Consider the following 25,034-nt stretch of genomic DNA (forward strand, 5'->3'; position numbering starts at 1 on the left):
GCAGCCCTTCTGTCTTGGTCCAAACAAGATGCTCAGATCTCAGATAGAACCAAGATACTCCTCACCCATGGGAGCTGCCTGGCGGTTAAAGTGCTATTCCATGCACCCGAACTCCCTTGTCCTTCGAAATTGTAAGCACATGTTGGACAACTGCTTCTCAGGCATACTGTGGGGAGAACCCTCATTTTGAACTCCGAATAATCACTGCAGCAACACTCGTGAATCTCCTTGGGGCTAGAATTGGGTCTCTGGGTAAAATTATACTGACTTTATTCAAACTTAACATTATGGGCTTCTGGAAAAAAAATCAGCCTAAGCTCCTAAATGCAGAGAGAAGAGAACGTCACTTCCATGACTGTTGCTCTGGGATCAGTTTTCTGTGGCAAGTGATGCCTCCCAATTCCTGTTGAAAAATGGCAATCATAAAGGGGCAGTCTTACAGGGTCACTGTGAGAGTTTAGCAAGGTACCCATGTGCGTGCCACCACTCCACGCCTGGTACTCAGCTGGAGGCCAGGAATGTAGACCGCCCAGGCAGTGGCAGAGATGTCATGGAGAGTCCTCTGCACCCAGCACCAGTCTCCCCTACCCGCCAGCTTAGTATCAAAACCAGGACACAGACATGGGCACAGTGTGAGTGTTGGATTCCATGCCATGTTGCCACGTGTGTATATTCACATACCCGCCACCACAGTCAACATACATGCTGCTCCAGACTGTCCCTTAAACTGTCCCTTTGTGGTCACACCCACCTCCCCTCCCCATTCATCACTCCTCACTCCTGGTGACCACTGACTTTTCTCCCCATCTCTATAATTTTTGCATCCTGATAATGTCCTATACATGGAATTAAAGAGCATGTGACCTCTTAAGATTGGTATTTTCTATCAGTGTCTTGCCCTGAGAGCCTTCCACAGCAGCCCATACAAGTGACTCCTTCCACTCGGCCCTGGTCCAGCTGTGTCTTTGTCTGAGTGTCTTCACACTCTCTTGCTGGGTGTGTATGCATTTAGGGTCCCTGTTGTATTTTTTTGATGTGTTAATTCCCCGAAGACCCTTTGGCCCGTGGATTATTTGGAATTGTGTTGTTAAATTTCTGAGAATTTAAAGATTTTCACGTTATTTTTGTTGCTGAAGTGAGTTTGACTCATTACGGCCACAGAACACATCCCGTGTAGTTTCATTTCTTTTGTGTGGCTCAGGGAGTGCCCCTTTGCAGCTTTGCCACAGGCCAGAGTAGAGAGCATGTACATTGCTGCCAGGCAGGGTGTCGTGTGCAGGCAGTCAAACCCTTTGGGGTGTCAGGGTGAGCTCCCCTGCACACCTGCCGGGTTTCTGTCCAGCTGCTTGCTCATCACTGAGAGAAGAGTGTTGAAGGCCCCACTGTGCTCATAGGTTTCATTTCCCCTCCAGTTTTGTCACGTGCCTTCACACTCTCTTGCTGGGTGTGTATGCATTTAGGGTCCCTGTCTCTTCAGTGGACTGACCCTTAAAGTCACTATGTGAAGTATCATCAACTTTGCCTGATGATAATATACTCACTCCGTCTCTTTCCATCCTATTACTGCCACCTTCTGTCTCGTTACGTTAAAGTCAGTTTCTTGTAGACAGCATATGCTTGGTCATGTTCTTTAATCTACTTTGCCAGTTTCTGTCTTCCAGGTGGTTTGTTTAGATCATTTATATTTAATACAATTTTTGGTATTCCGTGATATAATTCTTCCATTTTATTTTGTGTGTGTGGCCTCATTAAAGCCCTGACCCTCCCACGGGCCTCCTCTGACCACCCTTCTCCCTCAGCAAGAAAGGGGCTGGGAGCCTTGCTACAGCCCAGAGGGTGGGGGTAAGGGGTGGGGGCTGGGCTCCGCACTCAGCCCTGGCTGACAGGGGTGGGGCTATGCTCTGTTCTGCAGGATCTGTCCAAGGTGGAGCATTTGTTGTCTGTGAGTTTTCTGCCTAGGGAGGCTGCCCCTTTCCTGCTGGGGAGCAGAGGCTTTCCTGTCTGTGTCTGAGGACTCGTGTAGGCTGTTGGCATCCTCTGCACTCCACTGAGAGTGTGTAAGGCACAAGAGGGGATTCTGTGGTCATCTCTTGGGTCCTGAGCCCCAGGCTAGTCTGCTTCTTCTCTCCCCCCTTCTGATGCTCCTTTTGTTTGTGCTACGTACTATGTCCAAGGTTTTTCACCGTACAGAGCAGGAGGAAAGAGAACAGTGAGTGTATCCCCATTTCCAAAGCAGAATTCCCACTATTTGATTTCTTTTTCCCAATGACTGTACATGAACTGACTTATTCATTAAGCCCTCATGGAGTGCCAGGAACTCTCATGCCCCAGAGCAATACTGGCCAATGGTGGGCATGCAGCCGACCTGCCAGGCCACCCTCCGTGGGTGCACGTTACGAGTCAGCTGGCCGGTTGTAGTTTTGTTCAGATGCTGTCTCTCTGCTACGCACCACAAGACTCCAGAAAGGAGAAGGGTGTTTCCAGGATGACTGGCTTATTGACATGCAGGCTGATGCTGGAAGCTGATTAAATGTACACTGGCTACTCATATGGGCACTGGCTGCAGCGGCTGATCACTGCTGTTGGAACCTCATGCTCTCTGTACTGTGGGGTTTCACCACCCGGGAGAGAGCTTTTTCAAGTGAGGACATGGAAAACAAAAATGAAAGATTCCTTGCCATCACTGTTTCATAAAAGGGTGAAGTCCAGAATAGAAGGAGGGAGAGATTTCCAAGTACAGGGCAGCTGTGGGATTGAACCAGCTTAGATTAGGGGAAAATTGACAGCATGGTCTTTTCTCCTCAGTTCACCACAGACTGGTAAAAACTTAGGAGCCATTGCTCTTGACCCCCTGAGCCTTAGCTGAGGACAAGGATTTTAAGTGGACATTAGTTAGCCTTTGATAAGTTTTAGTGACACCTGCTGTGACATATGTGGGCTGTCAGGTGGGTGTTGAAGGGAGTGTGATGGTAGAACTTTCCAGAAGTGCTGTTGATGGTGTCGATGTGTAGAGCAGTGTTTCTCAGAGAGGGAGGGTGTGCCTTTTAGGGCAGGGGGCTCCTAGTCGCTTGGGATGGTCCTGCACCTAACGGCATCTCCCCAGTCCCCGTCTACCAAGTGCCGGGGGTGCCCACAGGACTCCTTCCTGTGACATCCAGCTCTCCGTCCCCCTGCGCCACACACAGTACCCTGACTGGGCACCAGGCCACTTTGCCAGACCTGCTCCGGCTGCTATTTCCCCTGGCATTTGTGTGCGCACATGTGTGCATGGGTGTGCGTGTGCGTGGTTATGTTTCCCTTCAGTCCCTGCACATGCAGAAAAGTGATGTGGATCTCATGAGAACAAAGCTTCGGCGCCTAGAAGAGGAAAATAGCAGGAAGGACCGGCAGATAGAGCAGCTTTTGGATTCATCCCGAGTAAGTCATGGTCCTGCAGTGGTGGCACCCGGCCATGGGCTGGGAAGGCACAGGCTCCACTCCTCAGGCTGCTGGGGGGAGAGGCCGTTCCCTCCGCCTGTGTCTTCATCTCTCCATCTGCTTACTGCAGGGCCCGGATTTTGTTCGGACTCTGGCAGAGAAAAGGCCTGATACTGGCTGGGTGAGTACGATCTCCAGCAGGACGCATAACCTTCCCACTGAAATCTGAAAACAGCCCACGGTTGAGGGATGCCTTTCCTCTAACACAGTCGTGCAACAATGACAGAGATGAGGGCCCAGAGCTCCCTAAAGCCAGTCTCATGCAGCCAGAGGGCTTGCAAGAGGACGCCGCGGGCACTGTTAGGGGACGTGAGGGGGCTGAGCAGGCTCCGCACAGAGCAGGAGGTACACTGTAGGGAACAAGGTCACAGTGGAGATGTCCCCCGCCACACCCAATACACACATCGCGCTGAACTAATGACGCTAAGTGGGGACAGAAACAGCAGACACACACACGACACCTCTGCTGTGAGACTGCACAACATGTGGTGATGGTTAAGGGAGCCATTCTGCAGTGGGTGCAGTGGCAGGAACCATGATACACTTTTGTCCAAAAGTGTATCATGATAAACCTGAGTCAAGGGAGCACAGTTTTATAGAAATGCAAAATTCAAAAAGAAAGTGGGAAGGGACACGGTTTTGAGATTATTGAACACAAGGAATTAAGAAACATTAGTGAGAGGATTGTTGGGTTTGGTGACACAAAATTTATAACAAAACCCTCTGAGACCACAGTGGGAACTGGCTCGATATAACGGGGAACGGGGGGATGTGAATCAGTTCAACAGAGTCCTCTACCCCGAGCACACGAAGAGTCTGTGCTGGCCTGTACAGAAGGCAAAACTCAGCCCTGCATAAATGGTTAAAGCCTGGCTCTGCTCCGAGGACAGCACAAAGGAAATGCTTTCAGAGCCTGAGAACAAATCCAAGTGTTTCCACAAGAAAATCGTTTTTAGATGAATAGTGACTCCTGGATCTTACGTGGTCGTACATAATCTCGTTGGATTTTTTGTGGTAGGGAGTCAATCTCCTTTTTTTAAAATCCAGAAACAGGTTAAGAGATTCTCCCCGCTTGGGTTCGTAGTGAATCCACAGGCCCCATGCAGGCTGGGTGACATCAGCCTTGGTCCCCGCCACTACCTCAGCCGTCAATACTTGAGTGAAGATGTTCACTTGAACCACCATGAGTAAAGCCCTCATGCCCTAAAACAGCAGAATAAACAGATGGTCAAAACCCGTGTCCGCAGGGCTGAGAAGACACAGGCATACTCGGAGCTGGATGCTGCATTTTAAGTTGGCACGACTGAGCCAAGGAATGGTCCGTGAAGTCATGCCTTCCATTTGTCCAGTACTGCTCTCTTTCGGGCTGTATCTCTGGGGAAAAAATCCAATATAAAAGGGCTTTCACATAAGGATATTTATAGCTGCCCAATCGAGAGGGGAATATTGAGGAGAAACCATTAAAATTAAAATAACACTACATTGAAATACATCTTAAGAAAAATGATTTTTAAAGATTATTAAAAATGATTTATTTTTTATTTTTTTAATTTTAAAAAAATGATTTATAAAGAATATACAACTATGTTCAGAATCATGTGATTAATTTAGGGGAGGATTTAGAATTATGTAAATAATGCATACTTGTAGAGGAAGGGCTTTTTGCATTTTTGTTCTGATGCTGTAGGGTTTTTGGTTGTTTTTTTTTCTTAGACTTTATTTTATTTAGAGAGAGAGTGCATGTGAGCAGGGGGCAGGGCAGAGGGAGTGAGAGAATCTCAAGGAGACTCTGCTGGGTGTGGAGTCTGATGTGGGGCTTGATCTCCCGACCCTGAGATCACAACCTGAGCCAAAACCAAGAGTCAGAGGCTCAACCGACTGAACCACCAGGCGCCCTGCTATGAATTTTTTTTTCAATTAAAGTTGATTACAAGTAGAAATTCTAGATCCTCAGGTATGTACCATTCCCGCTTTCACATCCGTTGCCAAATCACCCTTCAGAGTCACAGCGTCTTGTGACTAGACACTTGTGCTGGTCACCGTCTCCCCTCAAGAGACATTTGCACACATGCACAAGGAAGGCTGGATATCTACTGCAGGCTTGTTTGTATTCACAGCTTAGACATCTGTCAGTGGAGAAATGCTTGTCTACACCAAATGATCGTACTGTGCAAGAATAACCTAGATCTGTAGGCAGCACAGGGTTAGACCACCAAGACCGTTTGTGCTGTGAAATGAACGACTTGCAGACTGCGTGGTGGGATGGCATTTCTGCAAACACAACAGTGCCATAATGCCAGTGGGGACACATCCGTATGACAAGGTCTAGAGAATACAGATTCAATTCGTAATGATATTTAGTTGAGAGGGATAAGGTCAAGGAACATAGTTTATAATGTTTTAATCCTTTTTGCAAGGAGATGTATTCATGTGTTACTAATATAATTTAAAATTAGCTTTTAAAAAAAGTCACTTGGCTATTCAAGAAGAAAGGAAGAGCTATTCTTCCAGGAACATAAGGGTGCCAGCTCCCAGAATGGTACGTTAGCAGAGAGAAGGAAGAAATGAGGTGGATGAGTGGTCTTTCCCCAGAGGGAAGCATGGGGCCATGGGGGGCTTCTCCAGGCCTCTACCGCTCTGCTCACTCCCAGGGGAATACTGTGGACCCAGTCACCCTGGGCAGGGTCACAGTTGTCAATCTTTGTATCTAGCACTGTGGTGGCTCCTGTCAGCCCTCAAGTGTGGAATGAGGCCAAGGGGAGGGCCCTGCACCTGCTGGCACATCTCTGGGGCCCGCCCCACTGTTGCCACCACATACTGAGCCAGGGGGACAGTTGGCCCTCTCTTTGCTGCACCTAGAGACCACAAAAGAAGCCAGCAACAAAGGGGGCAGGGTGTTCAGATGCTGCTGGGTCAACTGGCCGGGGACAGTCTTGAGTGTCCAGAGGGAGGATGAGGTTGCGGACATGGAGGCAGTCAACTTGATTTGCTGGTGTTTGATTGGCAGGTCATTAACGGGCTAAAGCAGAGGATTCTCAAGCTAGAGCAGCAGTGCAAGGAGAAGGACAACACCATCAAGTATGGAGGCACTGGCCATGGGTGGGACGGGGGGGAGGTGAGGGAGGACAGCAGGGGGGGCTCTTGAGGGTCACCACCTGACCTGGTCTCAAGTAGCAATGTCTGCTCTGTCTGCAGCTTCAGTCCCCCTACAACCCCATCCCATGTCCCTTATCCCAGCTTCCTCTTTGTACTAAAGAAATGAAAATGAGTATTAGCATCTCTCCCAAACATCACTGGGGGACAGTATCTTCCTTAATCTCTTTTCCTGTCCCCACTGCATTTAAGAAATGCTTCCTTTCCTTGGTCTTCTGTGGATTGCTTGAGTATGTGCCCATGGGTCTGTGGTCTTGATGCCAGCTGTCAGTGCTGGGACACCAGCTGCCTGCCTGGCCCCTGCCTCGTCCTGCTGCTGCTCAGGGCAGCAGGCAGCCTCACACACTCTCCCCTGGTGATGTGGTATAGAGGAGTGTCCATCCTGGCCCTGGTTCCCCTCCCTATGTTTCTTGCTGAAATTGTCACCTATAAAAATTTGAATTGTTTGCTGGTTTCTCCTATGTTACAGATTCCTGAAGTCTGTAACTGTACTTTCATTTGTCTGCAAAAGCTTTTTGTCTGAAGTCTGCTGGATGCTGAGGGTGGGGGAATGGTACTGGTACTGCAGGAGGGAAGTGATGCTCCTTCCTTTTGAACTGCTCCTCCCACCACCCCCAGAGGCAGCTGTTCTCACCTATCGTGTACTTAGTAGTTACTCTGCTTCTTCCCAAACAGCCTTCTATTTAGTAAGAAATTGCTTTAGGGAATCTCTTTTGGCACCTGGAGGTGGCTGGTCCAACAGGGAGGGGTTCCTGAGGGTGTGAGGATCCTCCCATGGGCCTCAAGGGCAGTCCATGAGGCTCCCTGCCCAGTTTGCTTCTCTTGCAAAGCCGTTCTATCACTGTTGTTATGGGAGACACACTTCCCCTTGTTGGTCTGCCCTGGGGATACCAGCACTGCTGTGCTAACTCTGAACTTGGGTTTCTAGCAAACTGCAGACTGACATGAAGACCACCAACTTGGAAGAGATGAGGATTGCCATGGAGACATACTACGAGGAGGTGTGTGGCCTTCTCTGGGTGGGGCGGGTCAACTGCTGAGCTGGGCAGTCACCCCACAACGCCCTGGGGACCCTGCTCTCCCATTTCATCTTTGCTTGACTATGAATCCCAGAAACTCAGTGCTTACCTCCAGCCACTAGGCAGAAATCAAGAATCTGATTATGACTTTTTTCAGAGGAGGGCCTTCATGCTCATTTTGTATTGTAATGGACTTTAATTTGGTGTTTACAGATTCATCGTCTCCAGACTCTGCTGGCAAGCTCCGAGACTGTCGGAAAGAAGTATGATCATCTCCTTGGGAGCTGTGTTTTGTGTTTGGTCCTAAGAATAGCATAGGCATTACATGGGAAGTGCGGGCAGTACCCACACCTGCTTGGTTTGTTCATTGTTAGAGTGGACCTGTTTCCATTTGGCATGGTTACACAGGTGCCCTCGTGGTTGCCACACGCTGGCTACTAACAGCGTGCTCAACTCTCCACACGTTACTTCCCTAATTCCTACTATGGAACACTTCCCTCATACAGTTAGAAAGCACTGTTGTTGAAAGCAGGCCTTCCTTGTCAAGAAGACATTTCATACCCAATAGTAAACACAAGTTCATTTTCCTGAAGGAGTTTATTAGGAGAGACATCAGGGTTTCCTTATCGCCAAGATTCCCTCACTGCAGATTTGGCCATGCCACTGGCCTCTGCACTGAGCTGCATATGTGTATCAGGCATTTACCTTGTGCCACGCACAGCCTTCTCTTTGCCCCCTTTGGCTTGGCAAGCTTTTTCCATAAAGGACAACTGATTCTTGCTGTTTGAGGTAGGTATGTTTTGTGCAGCGTCCACAAACAAATACAAAGCCATTCCCCTGGGGGACATACAGAGTAGGTTCCTGCGAGCCTCAGGTCACGACATCACCACCCATCCTGTTTCTGTGTGTATTTCTGCTGAAAAACCACTTATTTAGTACATACTGCTGATTCCCAACATCAAGTGGCATCACACACACGTGCTTTCTGGTGATTAGGTCCATGGGGCAGACCCGAGCATTGTGCTGAAGAGCCTGTTTTAAACCGTGAGACCACCAACGAAAGACACAGGGAAATACACACTCAATATAGTGGAGGTGCTGCTTGAGGAGCACATGGGGCCTCCACCCACCCTCCCACCAGGAACTCGCCCTGAAGCTTCCCGCCACCCTGCCCATGTCCCTGAGTGACCGTGAAGCCACCCCAAGTATCAATTCAGGGGTTACAAATAAATTTTAGCAAGTAGGCAAATTTGCAGGTACAGAAACTGAACAGGCTGTATGTTAGACTTTCTGGGATAAGGGGCAAAATCAGAACCGTTAGACAAGTGTTTATGTAACAAGACAAAGTAAATTCACACAAACTTTAGTGATGCAATTTAGAATATGTTACTGTATGTTCCTTGGAGTTCAAAGTCTGTGTTTCCTATTCAATTGCAAATATCTGCGGAAATCTCTCTGAGCCAGGGCCAGACACCCACGGGCTGTTGTGTGCCCACCCCTCTTTTAAGGCATTTTATAAAGTCAGTTTAGGAGTTCAAACCTAGCTGTTGGTCTTGTTGTTCCCAGGCCTCCAGGGGAGAAGAAAATGGGCCTCAGAAGACAGAAAAAAGTGAGCAGTGCCCTCCTGAGCTTGTCCCGGAGCGTCCAGGAGCTCACGGAAGAAAACCAGAGCCTGAAGGAAGATCTGGACCGTGTGCTGAGCAACTCTCCCACCGTCTCCACCATGAAGGGTACCATCCCTGGAGCCGCCCACAGAGGGACGCTTGAGGAGAGGCCACGTCTCATGTTCTTTGAGGGAAGATGCAGGCAGAGGCTGTGGGAGAGTCCTGGCCCTCCTGCCCAGCCTCTGAGGCCTGATTTCAGTTGCCACAAATGCAGACACATCCTGCTAGGCTACACTAAAATGTATCCCAAAATCTAATGGGTACCTGCTGTGTGCCAAGCACCCATCTAGGGAGTGGAGTAGAGTGGTGAACAAAGCAGACATCCCTTGTAGGGGGCGATGTCATGCTGGGAGGGGAACAAGAAGTCAACCCATCAGCTGTGGGTCAGGTGGTAGTGTCGTGGAGCAAAATAAAGTGGAAAGTCAGCAGGGGTCGGGGCAGGGTGTGCACCTGTGAATAGGGTCTTCAGGGACAGTGACAGCTAACAGACCTGGGACAGCTGAGGGACAGCCAGGCCCATAGCCAATGCGTACAGCATGTGTCGGCAATGGCAGGGTGGAGCAATGAGACAGGAGCCGGGTCAGGTGGAGGGCAGGGTTGTGCCAGCCATGCCTAGGCCCTGGGGGTTTGGGCCTGGGGAGAAGACCAGCTACTATGCTGAGCAGACTGTAGAAAAGCAGATGGGGAGACAGGGCTTCTACAATGTCCTCATACAGGCTGCTGACCACTTGGAGCAGGGCAGCACCATAGGGCTGAAAGGTAGCCAGGTTCCAGATACCTTTGGGAGATCAGGTGCAGCCTCTGATGCAGGAGGAGCTCGGTTCCAGGGCTTTTATCTGAGCAACTGAAAGGATGAATGTCCTTTACTGGGGTGGAGGTGACAGGAGCAGGTCTGGGGGAAGGGAACAGGTCTAGTCTGTGGTGTGTACTAAGTATCCAAGTGGAAACAATGTATCCATGAGTTCAGGGCAGAGGCTCAGCAGGTGATCACCAGCAGAGGACTTGGGTGAGATTCAGAGCACCCACGAGTGAGTGGTGCAGAGGAGGGCCCAAGTGCAGACCCTGATATGACATGGCAGTGTTCAGAGGGTGACCGGCGAGGTGAGCCAGCAGCGCTGCTGCCAGTAGCTGGTGAGACAGCTGGAAGAGCTAGGAGGGCCAGGGAAGGAAGTGCCCGCAGGAGGGAAGGGACAAAGGATACAGCAAAGTGGACTCGTGTGACCTTGAGAAGGACCATCTTTGACCGGGGGCACCAAAGCCTAACCGGTAGAATCAGGAGTAGGTGTCACCCTACAGACAGCTCCACAGTGGGGAATCCTTTGCGGGGAGGCGCCATTGGGTTATAAGAACCTGCCAGGTGGGGGTTTCCCAGCTTTGCTTCTGGCTGTTCGAGCTGTGCCAGCTTGTGGAAGGGGAAACTCACAGGCTGCGCTTGAGACAGTTGGGTTGGGCTGAAGGGGCCATCGGATGGTTGTATGAAGTACATCTTTAAAACCATTGCTTCCATCAGGTTACATGGAGTGGAGTAAGCCCCGGCTGCTGAGACGGATCACAGAGCTGGAAAAAGTGAGTGGTGTGCCTCTTAGCCCACCTCCTGTCCTTTAGGATCAGCCTGTGCTCAAAGAGAAGCCAGACAGCTTATAAAGTGGGAACATAGACAAGTCCTCTGCTCATAGGATACTCAGAGAGGACATGTTAATGAATAGTCGCTGTCTACTGGATGGCACTCAGGGCAGACTCCTTGCAGGTCTGGATGAGACCAAGGCTCATGTCCTTCCTGTCTCTGATATTACAGGTGGTCACACAGCACATGGTTTTGGACTCTCTGTGTGTGACTAGGGATGGATGCAGGTGATCCTAGAGCCTTTTAGAAACTCAGCCTGACGTGTGCATGTGAGCTTTCTACAGGCCGGTCCCTCACCATCCTGTATATCTGAGTCATCAGAAAACTCTATGTATCCCCCGGAAAATCGGGGAGATGAATATTTCCTCAAATCTGCCATGTGAATTTGTAAATTTAGTATCATTCCTCTGGTCAGTAATCAATCAGATTCTACTGGAGTTAGTCAGAAGTGTCAGCATCTTCTGAGTAGCCTGGTAAAGTGGGATCTGCCCCCTTATTTGGCTGAGCAGAGTAAACCTAGAGAGGAGCATTAAAAAAAGAACTTTACATATTTACACAGCAGAAAAACCTAATAAGTTTTATATATTGTGGGTATTTTGAAAATAAAGTTTGTTAGGAAAGGAAGTCAGCCAGAGGTGGCTCTGAAGTGCACGAGGGCAGTACTTTGTCTGCTGATGCAGGCTGGCATCAGGCAAGCCACAAGTCCTCAGGAGTTCTTAGTGGGCACAACTGGGTTATCACTTAAGATTAAAATCATAGAGTTTGAAAATTCTAGAAATCCTAAGGAAATACTAGAGTAAATGAGCACAAAGAAAAGAAGCTTATGAATTTCCCTTTCATAGGCCCTGTGTTCTATTTTGTTAATGGTGCCTTGCCCCCACTTGTCCCAGGCTGGGCTCTGCTGGCAGGGGTGCTCTTCACTCCCCAATGGGCTCCCGTCCTAAAAGGCTCCCGTGAGGTGGAGCTGTCCCACGATTTAAGGTCACACCCAGAGCTTGTCCCAAACCTGGGCTTGGGACGAGTTTTGCTTGGTCACTATCTCTTCCTTGGGTTTCATAACCGCAACATAAAATGAGAAAGAACATCTGAAAAATGCCTGTGTTGCCTCTAGAAAATAAGTTCGATGGAAAGCCCCAAATTACATGCTTCAGAAGTGGTCAAGGCAAACGCTGTGGTGCACTCTGCGTCCAGCTCCACTATGTCCAGGCAGCCACGAGGTGACCAACACGAGGACAGCGAGCATCTGCGGGGGACTGTGCGGAGCCTGAAAGGCGAGCGGAATGCCCTACAGATGCAGCTGCAGGAGAAAGAGTAGGTCTCGGGGCACAACTGGCACTCTGGCCCCCCGGGAGGGCTTGTGGCTAGAGACTGGCATTCTGGTGAATACAGGGGAGATGCTCAACTCCTGGTAGTAATTCCTGGGGTAGTTTTGTAGGATTCAGAGACTTACTGTATTTTTTTTTTAAGATTTTATTTATTTATTCATGAGAGACACAGAAGGCAGAGACATAGGCAGAGGGAGAAGCAGGCTCCTCGCAGGGACTCGATCCCTGGACCCTGGGATCATGCCTTGAGCCGAAGGCAGACGCTCAACCACTGAGCTACCCAAGAGTCCCAAACTCCTACCCTTTTTGAATGTTTATTTAGTGGCAACATTCAGAGGGGACAAAGACTAAATAATAAACATAACGAATAAATTATGTTTTTAAAGATTTTATTTATTCATGAGAGACAGAGAGAGAGGCAGAGACGTAAGCAGAGGGAGAAGCGGGCTCCCTGCAGGGAGCCCGTTGTAGGACTCCCTCCCAGAACTCTGGGATCACAACCTCAGCCGAAGGCAGAAGGCAGATGCTCAACCGCTGAACCACCCAGGCGTCCCAACTTCCTGTATCTTATTTGTGAAGTAAAAGTCACTTAGTGGTGAAAAGAAGGCCTTAACTGACCATATTACATCATTGAAAGAAGGGGAGGTATTTAAATCTCTTCATGCAGAATTCCAGAGTGATTTCCAAATTCTTTTTTTGGGAAGAATTGACTTTCGTTGACTTTTGTAAAGTAGATAAGCCAGTTAAATCTTCAGTGGTTCAGAGAGCAGTTATATGTTTATGACATCCAGTCTAAATGCCAAATAAGACACAAATTCTGTGAAGGGTTCAGTGTGACCCTCAGAGTTTGAAAGGCGAAATCTCCAGATTTTGCTTGTTCACTGTTTTTTTCTCTGGTGTCTTGATCTGTAGTTTACTGAAGATGTTTCCTCTGCTGTTTACTTGTGGCTTCTCTGGTCGCAGTTCTGTCATAAGTAAGCTAAACCCATGCATCTTCTGAGATGGGGTTTATCTCTCAGAGTGGCCTAGGGAAGCCACCAGCCTCAGCATCACGTGGGTGCTGGTTAGAGATGCAAAACCTAGGTCCTGCCCACCCAGGAGCTGGTTAGATATGTAGAACCTAGGCCCTGTCCACCCAAAAGCTGGTTAGAGATGCAGAACCTAGGCGTGGCACACCTGGAAGCTGGTTGGAGATCTAGAACCTTGTCAGACCCAGATCTCCTGAATCTGACTCTGTCTGATGAGGCCCCCTGATGATTCATGTGCACATTTAAGTCTGAGAAGGACTCCCTAGCTGACTCCTCACCTACTAAGTTCTCTGCTGCCTTCTGTTTACAGCAGAGGAAAATCCCTTCACACTCCACCTGTTCTTAGTCCTCCAATCCAAGTACATCTATGTGAATTGGTAGGTTCTTTGTAAAAATTAGTATTTATCAAAAAAACTGGGCTAGTCATTTTGAAAGGTAAATAATGCTAGTCATTTTGAGAGGTAAGTAACGTCTCTGATAATCTCTTCAGCTGTCACCTGGCATGATAAGAGCTTCCACCTATTCAGCCCTTACTCTTTGAAATAGTCAAGGTTTTTCCTCTGATTCATAGAAGATTAAGGGACCTAGAAAAGTTAGGTCACATAACAGTGAGCAGTGGAGCTGAGTTCAGACTTGGAACGGTGCTCTTAGCCACATGCCACCTGTAGGACCAGGAAAGCCTATCAGGGAGCAAGCAGTTTAGTTGGAGGTCCCAGGTCACCCCCTTGTCCTCAATGGCTCAGCTCAAGTAGCAGCCCCGTGTGGTGCAGGCAGGACCCTCCTAGCACTCATCTGAGATACGGTTACATACCAATTGTGGGACTGTTGGGATAAAGCCTCTCTCCATGAGAGCAGGGCCACAGCTCATCTGAGTCTCCTCGCCACTGTATCCTGGGTACCTAATAGCTGCACATAGCAGGTACTCAGTGAATATCTGGAGGAACAGCCCCCCAGGGTGGCAGGCCTTTCGGGTCTTCTGGCTGCGTGGTTATAAACAAGTGCCTCTATCCATTTGCCCCCACGTCCATCCACTGTCATGAGGAAGGAAGTTGGGTGACGTGATGTTTTTGGAAAGCTCTTCCTGCTTTGGTGATAATTCATGTAACCGTGGTCCTTCATTTTCACGAACTCTGAAATGTTTCTGGTTCTGTATGTTCAGTTTGGAAATGAAGCAGCTGCTCCAGACAAATGCTGACCTGCAGAAGGAGCTGGAGGACATGAAGGGAGGTGAGGAGGAGAGAAGAGGAAGAGAGGAGGCTCTGAGGTGAGCATGCCAGGAGTCAGAGGCTGTCAAGAGATCCCACAATTCCAGGCATTTCCAGTCTTCCCTCCGTACAGCTTCTGGAGCATTTTCTTGCAGCCCCAGCCTGAATCCGTCACTCACTTCCTGACATCATGCAGGAGCTCTTTGTGTCCCTTAGAGTAAAAATCCCAATTCTGGGAAAGAGCTCTTCACAATCAGGCAGTTTTTGCCTCTGTGGTGTGATGCCAGGTCCTCCACACACACCCTCCACTGCAGCCACAGCCACCAGGGGCGCCATCCAGGGCCAGAATCCTGCTCCTTCACGATTGTTCATAGACCCCAAAGGGGAGACAGCCCCAAGCCCATCAGCTGAGGCACAGATAAGAAATTCAAGTATGTCCACATGAAGGAAGAAAAAGAAATAGGTTCTGGCACACATGATGGCGTGGATGAGCCTCCGGCACAGGGTGCCACATGAAGGAAGTAGACAGGAAGAGTCACAGACTGGATACGCACGGGCAGATTCTCAGGGAGGGGTGGGGGGCAGGGAAATAAGCAGGGCCTGCTCCACGCAAGGCTCCCTTGGGTGGGAGGAGTGTTCTGAATTGGTGGTGATGGTCGCACCATGTTCTATGAATTTTACCTCAATGAGAAGTGCCCCCCCAAAGTAGGCTAGAACCCTAGATGGAAATATATACCACTCAGAATAATGAGGAAGACACAGATTGCTAGAATGAATAGTACTTGTTTTCAGGAGAACTGTGACGACGTTTTGTCGGAAGGCAGGGCCGGAAGAGACCAGAAAGGGCAGGCGTGCAGGGAAGAGCTATTTTTCTATTGCCATTAAAACCTATAGCAAGGACACAAGTCCTAGTTGCTTCCACTCACATTGTGCACTGAAAACCCCAAATGCTGCTGGCCCATGCATCACTCCAGCCACCAGGATTTTTCCCACACATCAGAGGCAGTGCTGGCCCTGGGGATCCTCCGGCCCTGCCCTCCTGGGGCTGCCAGCCTGGCCGCAGACACAGGCCACAGAGCATGGTCCTGCAGTAGGGACCCCATGCTGGCCAAGGTGCAGGGAGGTGGTACTGGGGGCCTCAAATGGCTGCAGGAGAGGTACCCCCGCAGGCGGCCCTGCAGTCACATACAGACATGGAGACATGGGCCACTGCATGATGACCAGTTAAGATGTCATCCTCTCCCTCCTACTTTAGAGAGGAAATTCAAACGCTTGTGAAGAAGTGTCAAGAACTGGAAGAGATTAGGAGAGCAGAGAGAGACAACCCCGTGGAAATGAGTCCTGAGGTATGGCTCAGCTGGGCTTCAGACTTCCTGTGCAAGTGCCGTGGGGCTCTCGGCCTGAGCGGGACATTCTGCTGGGTTGGTCCCCTGGTTCTCCTGACTCTGGCACTGACAGGCCGTTCCCCTTACCGTCCCCCTTGATCTCCACAAATTGTGTATGTTGAACCCAGGATCTGAACTGATCAATTGTCAGTTAAGTGACTTTTTTGAACAGTGTTTGAGTCTTAGATACTGAAGTTGGGTGAAGATCTTCCCCGGATTTCACCTATTCAGAAAGTCTAATTGTCCAACAAGGGGTGTCTGTTAGTGGGTGAGGAGTTTGAGAAGGCCTTCTGGGGAAGGGGCAACGCTTGGGGAGGACCTCCTGTCCCCCGTCCTGCGTGTTTAATGTAAGCTTCAGGCCATGACACGGACACAGCCTGGCCAGGAGAGTGCTCACTGTGGCAGAGCATCTTCCGAGACCCCCGTGCCTGCCACTGAACTTTGCACATGTCCAGGTGTTGAATGAGTGTGTGGCAAATGGCAGGTTCAAGGTGAGAGGTAAGTTGCAGGCACCCACCCTCCTGTCCCTGTCCCCTCATGGAGGCAGCTACAGCTGAGCTGGTCTTTGTGGCCACAAGGGGCTGGCTCCCCTGACACCACCTTTGAGCCAGAGCAGCCCTCTGGTATCCACTGGCCCTATGCCACCTGCACTTGGACTTCTGGTGGCTGCACTGTGCCTCCTTGCTAATCCTTTTTTCCAATTGATGGATTTTTTTCAGGTGGCAGGTATAATCTATTAACACAAATAACATTGGTATTAAAATTCTGTGGTAGCAGTGTGCTCCAAGAGGACTCCACCATGTAAACGTGTGGTAGATAAAGCCAGGCTGGTGGGGAAGCGTCCACAACGAGCACACGTCAGAAATGGTAGATAACACCTGGCAGCCCCTTTACGATCCCTTTTCCATGAGCCCCCGTCTGCTTGCTACAGACATGGTAACACCCAGGGGATCCACCAGGATAGTGGGCCTTTACGGGGTACACATCATAGCCAAGAAGTTCTGTTGCTTCAGAAGGCGACTTACTGTTTTATAACAAGTGACCTGACAGAGATGGTCACCGGCCGCCGGGAAAAGAGAATGTCCCCGGGCTCTAGGGCTGCGTTACCTGCTGAGGGTGAAACAGACACATTCTGATGTTTGAATCTGGGCTGGCTGGTGTCTTCTGAGGCTGGCTTCCTGAGCTGGAGTCTCCGTGGGGAGGGCTCTTACACTACATGACATGGTGTGTACTTCAAAAACAGAGAAGTGCTGACAGTCGGGAATCTGCAGAAGCTGATGGGTGCAGCTCTGGTGGCAAATGGAGATGAGCCGCAGCTTACCAGGGAGGCAAGGAAAGGCAGTCTCGTGGTGCACACGCGCTGGAGTTCCCGAAGGTTGCGTGACAGCCTTGGTGCCGGCATATCCTGCTGGCCAAGTGTGAGGGTCGGACTATGTGAGTCCTTCCTGAGCCTTTCCGGAAACTATTTTTGTGGTTCAGTAAAGTATATTTTTTGTGTTATCTGTGGGATGCATTTCTGTGCTGGTTTCTCCAAAGTGCTTTGGTTAATGTCCTGAGTCCTGTAGAGTCACGGTCCCAGTGTCCAGGAAGCCAGCCGCTCTGCATGACCGTCACCTTCCAGGGGACCCCTTGCCCCCCTGCATACCATGCCCGCTGTCTGCTCTGGGTGGATAGATGTGAGGCCAGGGCTGCTGGGGTGGGGGCATGTGGGCGGTGGAGCTATGTTTGTGTGTCTCCGGGGACCACCTCACTGGCAGGGGCCCCTTTTCTTCCCGAGCGGGTGCTCACAGACCTCTGAGCCGACAGGGCTCCCCCATCTGTGACTTGTCCACTCTGGGTGATCCTGACCCCTCGGAGGCACCCAACAGAAGCAAACGTCAACTCTTCTGCTTGTTTTAATTCATCTGGTTCTTGGAGACCCCTCCCTCTACAGAGAGACCTGCTCAGGGTTCCTGTAGACACTCATGTGGGAAGCAAAGCAAGTTTCTCCTATTGTCTCCTCAGAGTGTTGATGCGGAGACAGAGGAGAGTCACTGTAGCGCCAGGCTCCGCCCGTGCGCTGATGTTCCCCCACGGTCAGGAAGGTGGCTCTGGTGCGGGCTCCTCGTCCCCCAGGCCTCGCGCTGACCTCCAGGAGGATCCGGCACCAAGGGCACAGGCCCACTTCTCTGCACACCTTACCACAAGAATGCCGCTTTTCCTGTGAGTCCCAGCAATTCGGGATTTTGATCCTCCACTAACTCAGTGTGAGACACAGTGGCTGCACTGGTAGGGAGCCCTGATGAACGTTCTTTTTCTCAAGGGTTGACATCCTTAATCACCATCTCTACGTCCCCTGAGAGGGGCTTCTCGAGGTTTGCCCAGTGTCAAAGTTATACTCAGGACTTACTGAGGCATCTTATTCAACCTGGAGGTTTTATGTCCCTACTATCTGCAGGAGCCTACCTTGGGCCCCAGGTTTCACACTGTTCGTGCCAAGAGTGGGCCAAGGGAATAGCCGTACCCTCTGCAAAGCCACAGGGACAAGGATGTTAGGTAGCCTGGCAGTAGTGGTGCAGACGCCACGGACGGGAGACCGACGGGTGAGCCGTGCATCTGCCAGCGGGATAGCAGGACCCTGTCCAGCCACTGCTGGTGGGGAACAGGTCTCCACTGGCTGACTCAGAAAGCCACCTGTGACCTACTGTTTGGTGGAAACAAATCTGTCTCTTCCAGAGAAGGTCACAGCAGCGATCCCCTGAGATTAGAAAAAAAAAAAAAAACTCACACTGGAAAAAAATCCGAACAAATTACCGAAGTATGGCTTGCTTCTGTATGGTGGGACCATGAGCAGTTTTATTTACCTCTAGCGTAGTCTGAATTTTTTATAACAGGCATGTATATTCTTATAACAGGCTTTGGGGTTTTCCTGCTGGAAATGCATTTCCAAATGGACTTGGCTCTCCACGTTTGGACATGGGTGATGAATTGTAGGTTTAATCAGGGTGGCAGGGGGTCAGTTTCTAACAGTTGCCTCAAGGAATTTCTCTATTGAAATTTAAAATCCTTTCAGCTATTTGCCAAGAGTTTTGGAGTGAGTATTCCTTTATCTCTAGGTGACTGATGGGACTCTCTTGCTCCCATTGGGACAGGCCACATAGTGACAGAGGTCATGTTGCCACAGAGGAACAGTGATGTGGGGGGCATATTGGTACCGAGGGAGAAGATAAGCCCCTCTCTGGCTGGATGTTGGGGGTCTCGGTGGGTAGTAACTGGGCGCGCCAGGAGGGCCTGGTGATAGTGACTGATCCACTAGGGGCCCCGGGGTGTGGGTGGTGGGCCTGGCTCCTTGGACCTGGGACAGTGTCAGTTTTTACCAGTTTCCATCTTCACGAAGGGGTCCTCCAGCAACATAGGCCCCCAGCGTGAGGACGATAGTCCAGGGTGTGGATTTTTATTGAGAGATGTCATTGCAGATAATAAATTTGGACTCTTTTTTTTTTTTAAGATTTTATTTATTTATTCATGAGAAACACAGAGAGGAGAGAGAGAGGCAGAGACACAGGCAGAGGGAGAAGCAGGCTCCATGCAGGGAGCTTCTTTTCACCGTGAAAACTGAACTAGAAATCTATTGCCCTCAATTGCAAAGGTCTTTAGAGTAAAAGAAAGACCAAAAACAAGATGCCTGAGAAGCAGGTAAACCTTGAAATAACACACACGTGTCATTGAGCTCAGGAAGTACATCGTAGCTTCGGAAGGGCCACGTGTCAGACTTACAGGGGTGTCACCCCGTCATCCTCTCATGGGAGTACCATCACACCGGGTTTAGGGAGGTGGATGAAAACCACCTTAAAGCCATTTATTAGCTGTACCTTGTTTCTGCAGAGATTTTTTTTTTTTTTTTTTTTTTTTTGTAGTACGGCATACTGAACGTGTAGGGTACAGATTTTTCCTCCACATTAAAAAATCTAGTCTGATGAGCTCAGCCTGTATCATGCCAGCATCCTGCCACCTCACCCATCCTCCCTGCCCGGCTTAATCGTCCTTTGCACCTTTCTGCAGACCCCAGAAGAACCCCGACCTTCCCTTCCCACCAGCAGGCTCTCTCAGCAGGACCATGAGCCAGATCCAAGTGAGGAGGGCTTCTCTCGGCCCCCCTCCACCTGCTCCAAGGGGCAAAGAGACACGGCAGCCAGGATCCTGCAGGCCCGCTGGAAGAGATACTGCCAGCAGGTGAGAGCCCGGGCAGCCTCACTGTGGTCTGCTCCCTCTGCCACACAGGCTCTGTGCATCGGTGCCGCTGGCGTGCATGGAAATGTGGGACAGAATGTCGTGGGGGGTGAGGGGTAGACCAGCACCTGGACCCAAAGTAGCTCCTACAGGGACCCTTACAGGGTCATCTGGAGGTGGAGAGGGGCAGTGGCTTGTCCGGAAGCCTTTGTTAGCTCACTGACTACACAGCGGCGGGTGGCTGATTCCAAGGGAGACCCGCTCTGGGTGCAGCCCCTGACCGCACTCTGAAATCTCTGCCCTGTCCCCCTAAACATGGCTGAGCATGGGCTCCACAGTGAGGTGGATCCAGTCTAGAAACAACTGGAAATTCAAACCCCCAGAGAAGCCCCTCTTCTGGGGTTGCCTGGGGGAAAGCAGCTCAGGCTGTGGTCTGTTTTCCTGGGACTCTGAAAAACCTGCCTTGAGTGGCTGCTCCTCAGGGGACACCACCTATAAGTTAGGGTACAGGAAGGCCACCCATGAAAGCTGAGAATGTATGTCTCAGACCCAGGAGACAAGGAGCTATGAGTCTGTGCTGAATGCCTTCATGCTTGGGGAGAGGTGGAGCGAGGAGCACAGGGCAGGGGAAATAGGGTGACAGGAGGAGCCCAGGGCAAGGGAAGTGGGGTGACAGGGGGAGGAGCCTGGGGCAGAGGAAGCAGGGGAGATGACGGGGGGCGGGGGGGGGGCAGGGGGGAGGGAGAAGGGGAGCCTGAGGTGGGGGAAGTGGGGTGACTGGCAAGGAGTCCGGGGCAGGGGAAGCAGGGTGACCGGGGAGGAGCCCGGGAGACCGCATGCTATCTCGTGGAGGGAGGAATGGGGCTCCATTCCTGAGCTTCTGGGGTAAGAGTGGCCGTCTCCTTGGACGAGCTCTGCGCTCTGAAAGAGCTCCTGGCTGTAGAACATGGCAGGGCCCTTTCTCCCCGGCTGAATCAACAGAGACTGTGCAGCTCTCTGGCTGTCTGAATATCATAAGATCTTAGTTCCAGAAGGTTGTCCATAGAGTTTCTTAAGCTACTGTTTCTTCGCAACTTCTGTTATGAGAATGTATAGAACATTTAGAATATTTGGAAGAACTCCATGTATTCAGGAAGGTACCACGCAAATTCTTGCCCCTACCTCAAGAGCAGTTAACACTCAGCATTATTTCTTTTCTATGTGGATCGTTTCTTGGTACAACCTTATGAGAGTAAGTTTTAAACGTGAATTCTCGGCATCTTCTGAGCACGAGGGCACCCAGCTCACCACAGCAGGCACCCTCAGACACCCCAAAGTGAGGCAGAGGGTGTCTCATGGCCTCTGGCATACCTTCATAGCCACATCTCCCCACGTGCCCCAGGATCCCTTCTCAAGGATCAACGTTGTCAGCCCCAATCCAGTCAAGGTTGAGCGTTGACCCACATCCAGTGAGAACTCTGCAGTGTTCTTGCACGTCCTTATGAAGAGCGAGGGCCAGTCCCCTGCAGGGTGCCCACGTACAGGATCTGTCCCATTGTGTTCCTGTGGTGGCCCTTGTCTCCTCCCTGTAAGCAGCAAGTCAGGGTTGCAAGCTTGATGCCGCTCAGGTTAGGCCTTTTGCGCCAGAGCATCATCTCCTTTCAGGCACAGGTGAGACCAGGGAGTCCTGTTCCTGTGTCTGACCGCAGGCACAGGGTAATGTCACAGCTGCCAGCTTCTGCCATTGTCAGGCAACACCTTTCTCATGACAATGACCCTGTAAATCTGTGGGAAGAATGACCTCTTTGCACTCTGGTCCCCACCTTCCACCAATGGCTCTGCACCCTTCACACACCTTTACTCAGCCCATCACGTCACACAGTTATGGGGGGACTTTGGGGCTGGCACTCTTCTGTAAAGCAGCTTTGCTTATCGGCTGGTCAGCAGGGCATCACTCCATGGTCTCCCAAAAAGGCAGGCTCAAAACTTCCCTGTTTCCCATCAAGCGCTAAGTAAACCCTAACTTCAGAGCAGGGGATTGTTCCGGTGGTCATTCTACAGGAAGCCAGCAAGCTTCTTCCCCCACTCTATCTGAGGGCTGGGACATTTCTGGCTTTTAGATTAATTAGTCATTTTTTCTTTTCTCGTTCAGTTTGTCCCACATCTGGTCAGTGGGAGCGCTCAGGTCTGGCTCCTGGGCCTTTGTTCTTGTCAGCACACTCTCATCTTCTGGCTCAGGAAGGCATTGCAAGCTCCCCGTCCTCCTCACCCCAGACCTGGAGGGAGCTCACCATTACTGAGCCACTATGTCTGTCTGGGTGCTGCTTTTCCCTTCACCTTTGTCTTCATCAGACCTTTCCTTAATCAAAAAGACCAAATGCGGGTGCCTGGGCCGCTCAGTTGGTTGAGCATCTGACTCATGATTTCGGCTCAGGTAATGATCTTGGGTTCTGGGATCAAGCTCCACATCAGGCTCCACGCTCAGTGGGGTACCTGTTTGACTTCTCTCTCTGCCTCTCTCTTTGCCCCTCCCTCTCCTTTTGCCCCCTTCCCTCTCAAATTAATTAAAAAACTCAAATTTAATTAATGAATTAATTTAAAAAGACAAAATGTAAGGTGCTCTCAGAGCAGTGCCCTAGCTCACTGCTCCCCACCAACTTGGCAGGACCTGTCACCTACATTGGCTTCCACTGCCTGCCCCTCCAGGAGCTGGGGCACAGCTGACTTCTTGACTCGTGAGCAGAGTCATTTCTTCAGGATTCTGTGTTAAAAGAACTCAGAAACATCAGATGCACATGCCTACATCTGAGAATATAGCATTCAAAAGGCTACTTGATTGGAAATTGGGGTCCTGGGACCTCAGCCCCAGGTCCTCTTGGTCTGCACGTTTCAGACTCATGTCAGGGTGTGATGGTGTCTGAAGCCATGAGGAGGAAGGCCTTGGGCCTTCCTGGAGCCCCCTGGCAGTGCAACTGCACCCCACACCCAGCTACGCTTTCTGCCATCAACAGGCCTACAGCTGGCCACACTCCACCATGCCTCCTTGACTCAGAGTCCACTTCCGCAAGCAATGTGGTTCCATCTTTTCTGCCTGTCTCGAGTCATGGCACATTTCCACTCCCCCACTTTTGCACTTTTCAGGCTCACCATTAGACTTCCTCACTCTGCAGCTCGCCCCACATCCTTGCTGGTGCTATCCTCATCTGCTGCTTGGTGGTTTCTTGGCCAGTCTGATTGTTACTATTATTCATTCATTCATTCATCTTACATCCTGCTGGTCCTCATACTCCATTTTTCCTTAACCCGTCAAGGGTCAAATCCTCTTCTATAATGGCCGTGGGCCATGCACTCTGATTAATATCAAAAAGGATCTGGCAAGTATGTTTTGTTGGCTGTGGTCATTGACCACTATAGCTCGTGTATCATCCCGGGCTTTCCACACCAGAAGGACTCGGGCTTCCCTGACATCTATAAAAATACACATTCGTAGGGCCTCTGTGCTGGTTCTGGCTCAGCCTTGGGTGTAGCTCAATCTTTGTTCCTCCAGTCCCTGGGTGCTTCTGACAATGGGTTGGGAGTCAGTATGGGGGTCCTCTTTGTAGTTTCTTCAGCAGACATGACCATCCAGAGAGGACACCTGTGTCAGGACCGCTCTGGCTGTGGGAAGGGGCTTCCTCACTTGGGGCTGAAGACAAGTGTGCACGGTGGTGCCTGTGAGTCATGTCTCACAGAGAGCTCCCATGGGCTGACCCAGAGCCACAGGCGACACCGACTGCAGCTGACTCATCCTAAGAAAGCTGGCCATCTGGATATGGCTGCTGGCTCCCTCAGCACTGCCAGCTGAGGACAGGGATGCACCCAGCTTCCTGGGCTGCAGGTGGTGAGGAGGGCGCTCTCGATGAGAGGAGTGCCCTGGTACCCCAGTTCTGCTTTTCTCCATCTGTGGTGACTGTGGCAGAGACAGGATCAGGAAATGAACACTGTATTGTGAAAAATTCATCCTCGTGTTAATTCATAATGTATCTCTTTATTTCAGAAAAAAGAGGCTGTTCTGGCTGAGGTAAGCAAGATTTATTTCATCTGTTTCAAAATATATAGTCTTGCACTAGAGCAAAGTCACAGTGGGATGTCTCACACACTGGTTTCCATGAAATCAGACCAGACCCGGTGATACCAACGTCAGATGAATATTGGGATAACTTCACATGTTCAGATATATTCAATCAATCGTTCTTTCAACATACTTTTCTTGATCATCACTTCAGGTCTGGTAACCTGGTGGGCCCTCAGGACTCAGAAAGCTGTTGAGACAAGTCATTGCAGGTCAGGGTGTCAGGTGTGCCTTAGGGCTCTTGTGAAGGCCAGGCACATGGCCTGGGGAGTGTGGGGGCTCCCAGGCGTAGGGAGAAGACAGGCGTGCACAGGAGCATGGCTTGCTGGGGAGAGAGCAGGTCTGTGTGATCAGTTGGAAGCAGAGGTTGGAGGCAGCAGCAGAACTGATGGGAGCCTCCAGCTACCCAGACCACCCTGGAGACCCACACGGCCCTGTGCTGCTGCTGTTGTCCGCCCTCAGCCTATTCCCTGTGCAGCCTCCAGGGTGACATGTTTTAAATGATAAATAACACCATCACTGTACATGACTTGCTCTCAAACTTAGAAGCAAATCTAAAGTTATTGCCTGAAGACTCTCCATGTCACACTCTCTGGCTACCCCTCCAGCCCTGCTCATTCTTCTCTGGCCAATCTGGAGGCTTCTTCAGCACTCCTTGGAAATACGAACCTTATTCCTGACACCAGGCCTTTGCACTTGCTGCTCCCTCTGCCTAGAAGGCTCTTCCTCTAGACACTTGCATGCCTTGCCCCCTTGCTTTACACAGGAAACGTTACCTCTTCAGAGACCCGGTCTCTGAATACCCCACATCAGCCATCACTCCAGCCCCATGTCCTGCTTTATTTCTCTTCATAG

At 50.5% G+C, this 25,034-nt stretch overlaps 1 protein-coding gene across 22 annotated transcripts in view; it reads left to right on the forward strand.

Annotated features, from left to right (window-relative positions):
- Positions 1–25,034, forward strand: part of IQCE (IQ motif containing E) — a 45,249-nt gene that overhangs the window by 13,496 nt on the left and 6,719 nt on the right. For 20 of the 22 annotated variants that reach the window (XM_026011326.2, XM_072753279.1, XM_072753280.1 and 17 more), the window contains 12 exons: positions 3,304–3,417; positions 3,548–3,598; positions 6,485–6,555; positions 7,559–7,631; positions 7,863–7,912; positions 9,216–9,379; positions 10,824–10,879; positions 12,049–12,248; positions 14,450–14,554; positions 15,751–15,841; positions 19,922–20,092; positions 24,105–24,128. In XM_026011326.2, coding sequence (XP_025867111.1) covers positions 3,304–3,417; positions 3,548–3,598; positions 6,485–6,555; positions 7,559–7,631; positions 7,863–7,912; positions 9,216–9,379; positions 10,824–10,879; positions 12,049–12,248; positions 14,450–14,554; positions 15,751–15,841; positions 19,922–20,092; positions 24,105–24,128 — 1,170 coding nt within the window. The remainder of the gene's footprint in view (positions 1–3,303; positions 3,418–3,547; positions 3,599–6,484; positions 6,556–7,558; positions 7,632–7,862; positions 7,913–9,215; positions 9,380–10,823; positions 10,880–12,048; positions 12,249–14,449; positions 14,555–15,750; positions 15,842–19,921; positions 20,093–24,104; positions 24,129–25,034) is intronic. The other 2 variants (XR_012000560.1, XR_012000561.1) reach the window with 1 other exon arrangement.

This window comes from Vulpes vulpes, chromosome 3 (assembly GCF_048418805.1).
Source record: "Vulpes vulpes isolate BD-2025 chromosome 3, VulVul3, whole genome shotgun sequence".
NCBI lineage: Eukaryota > Metazoa > Chordata > Mammalia > Carnivora > Canidae > Vulpes > Vulpes vulpes.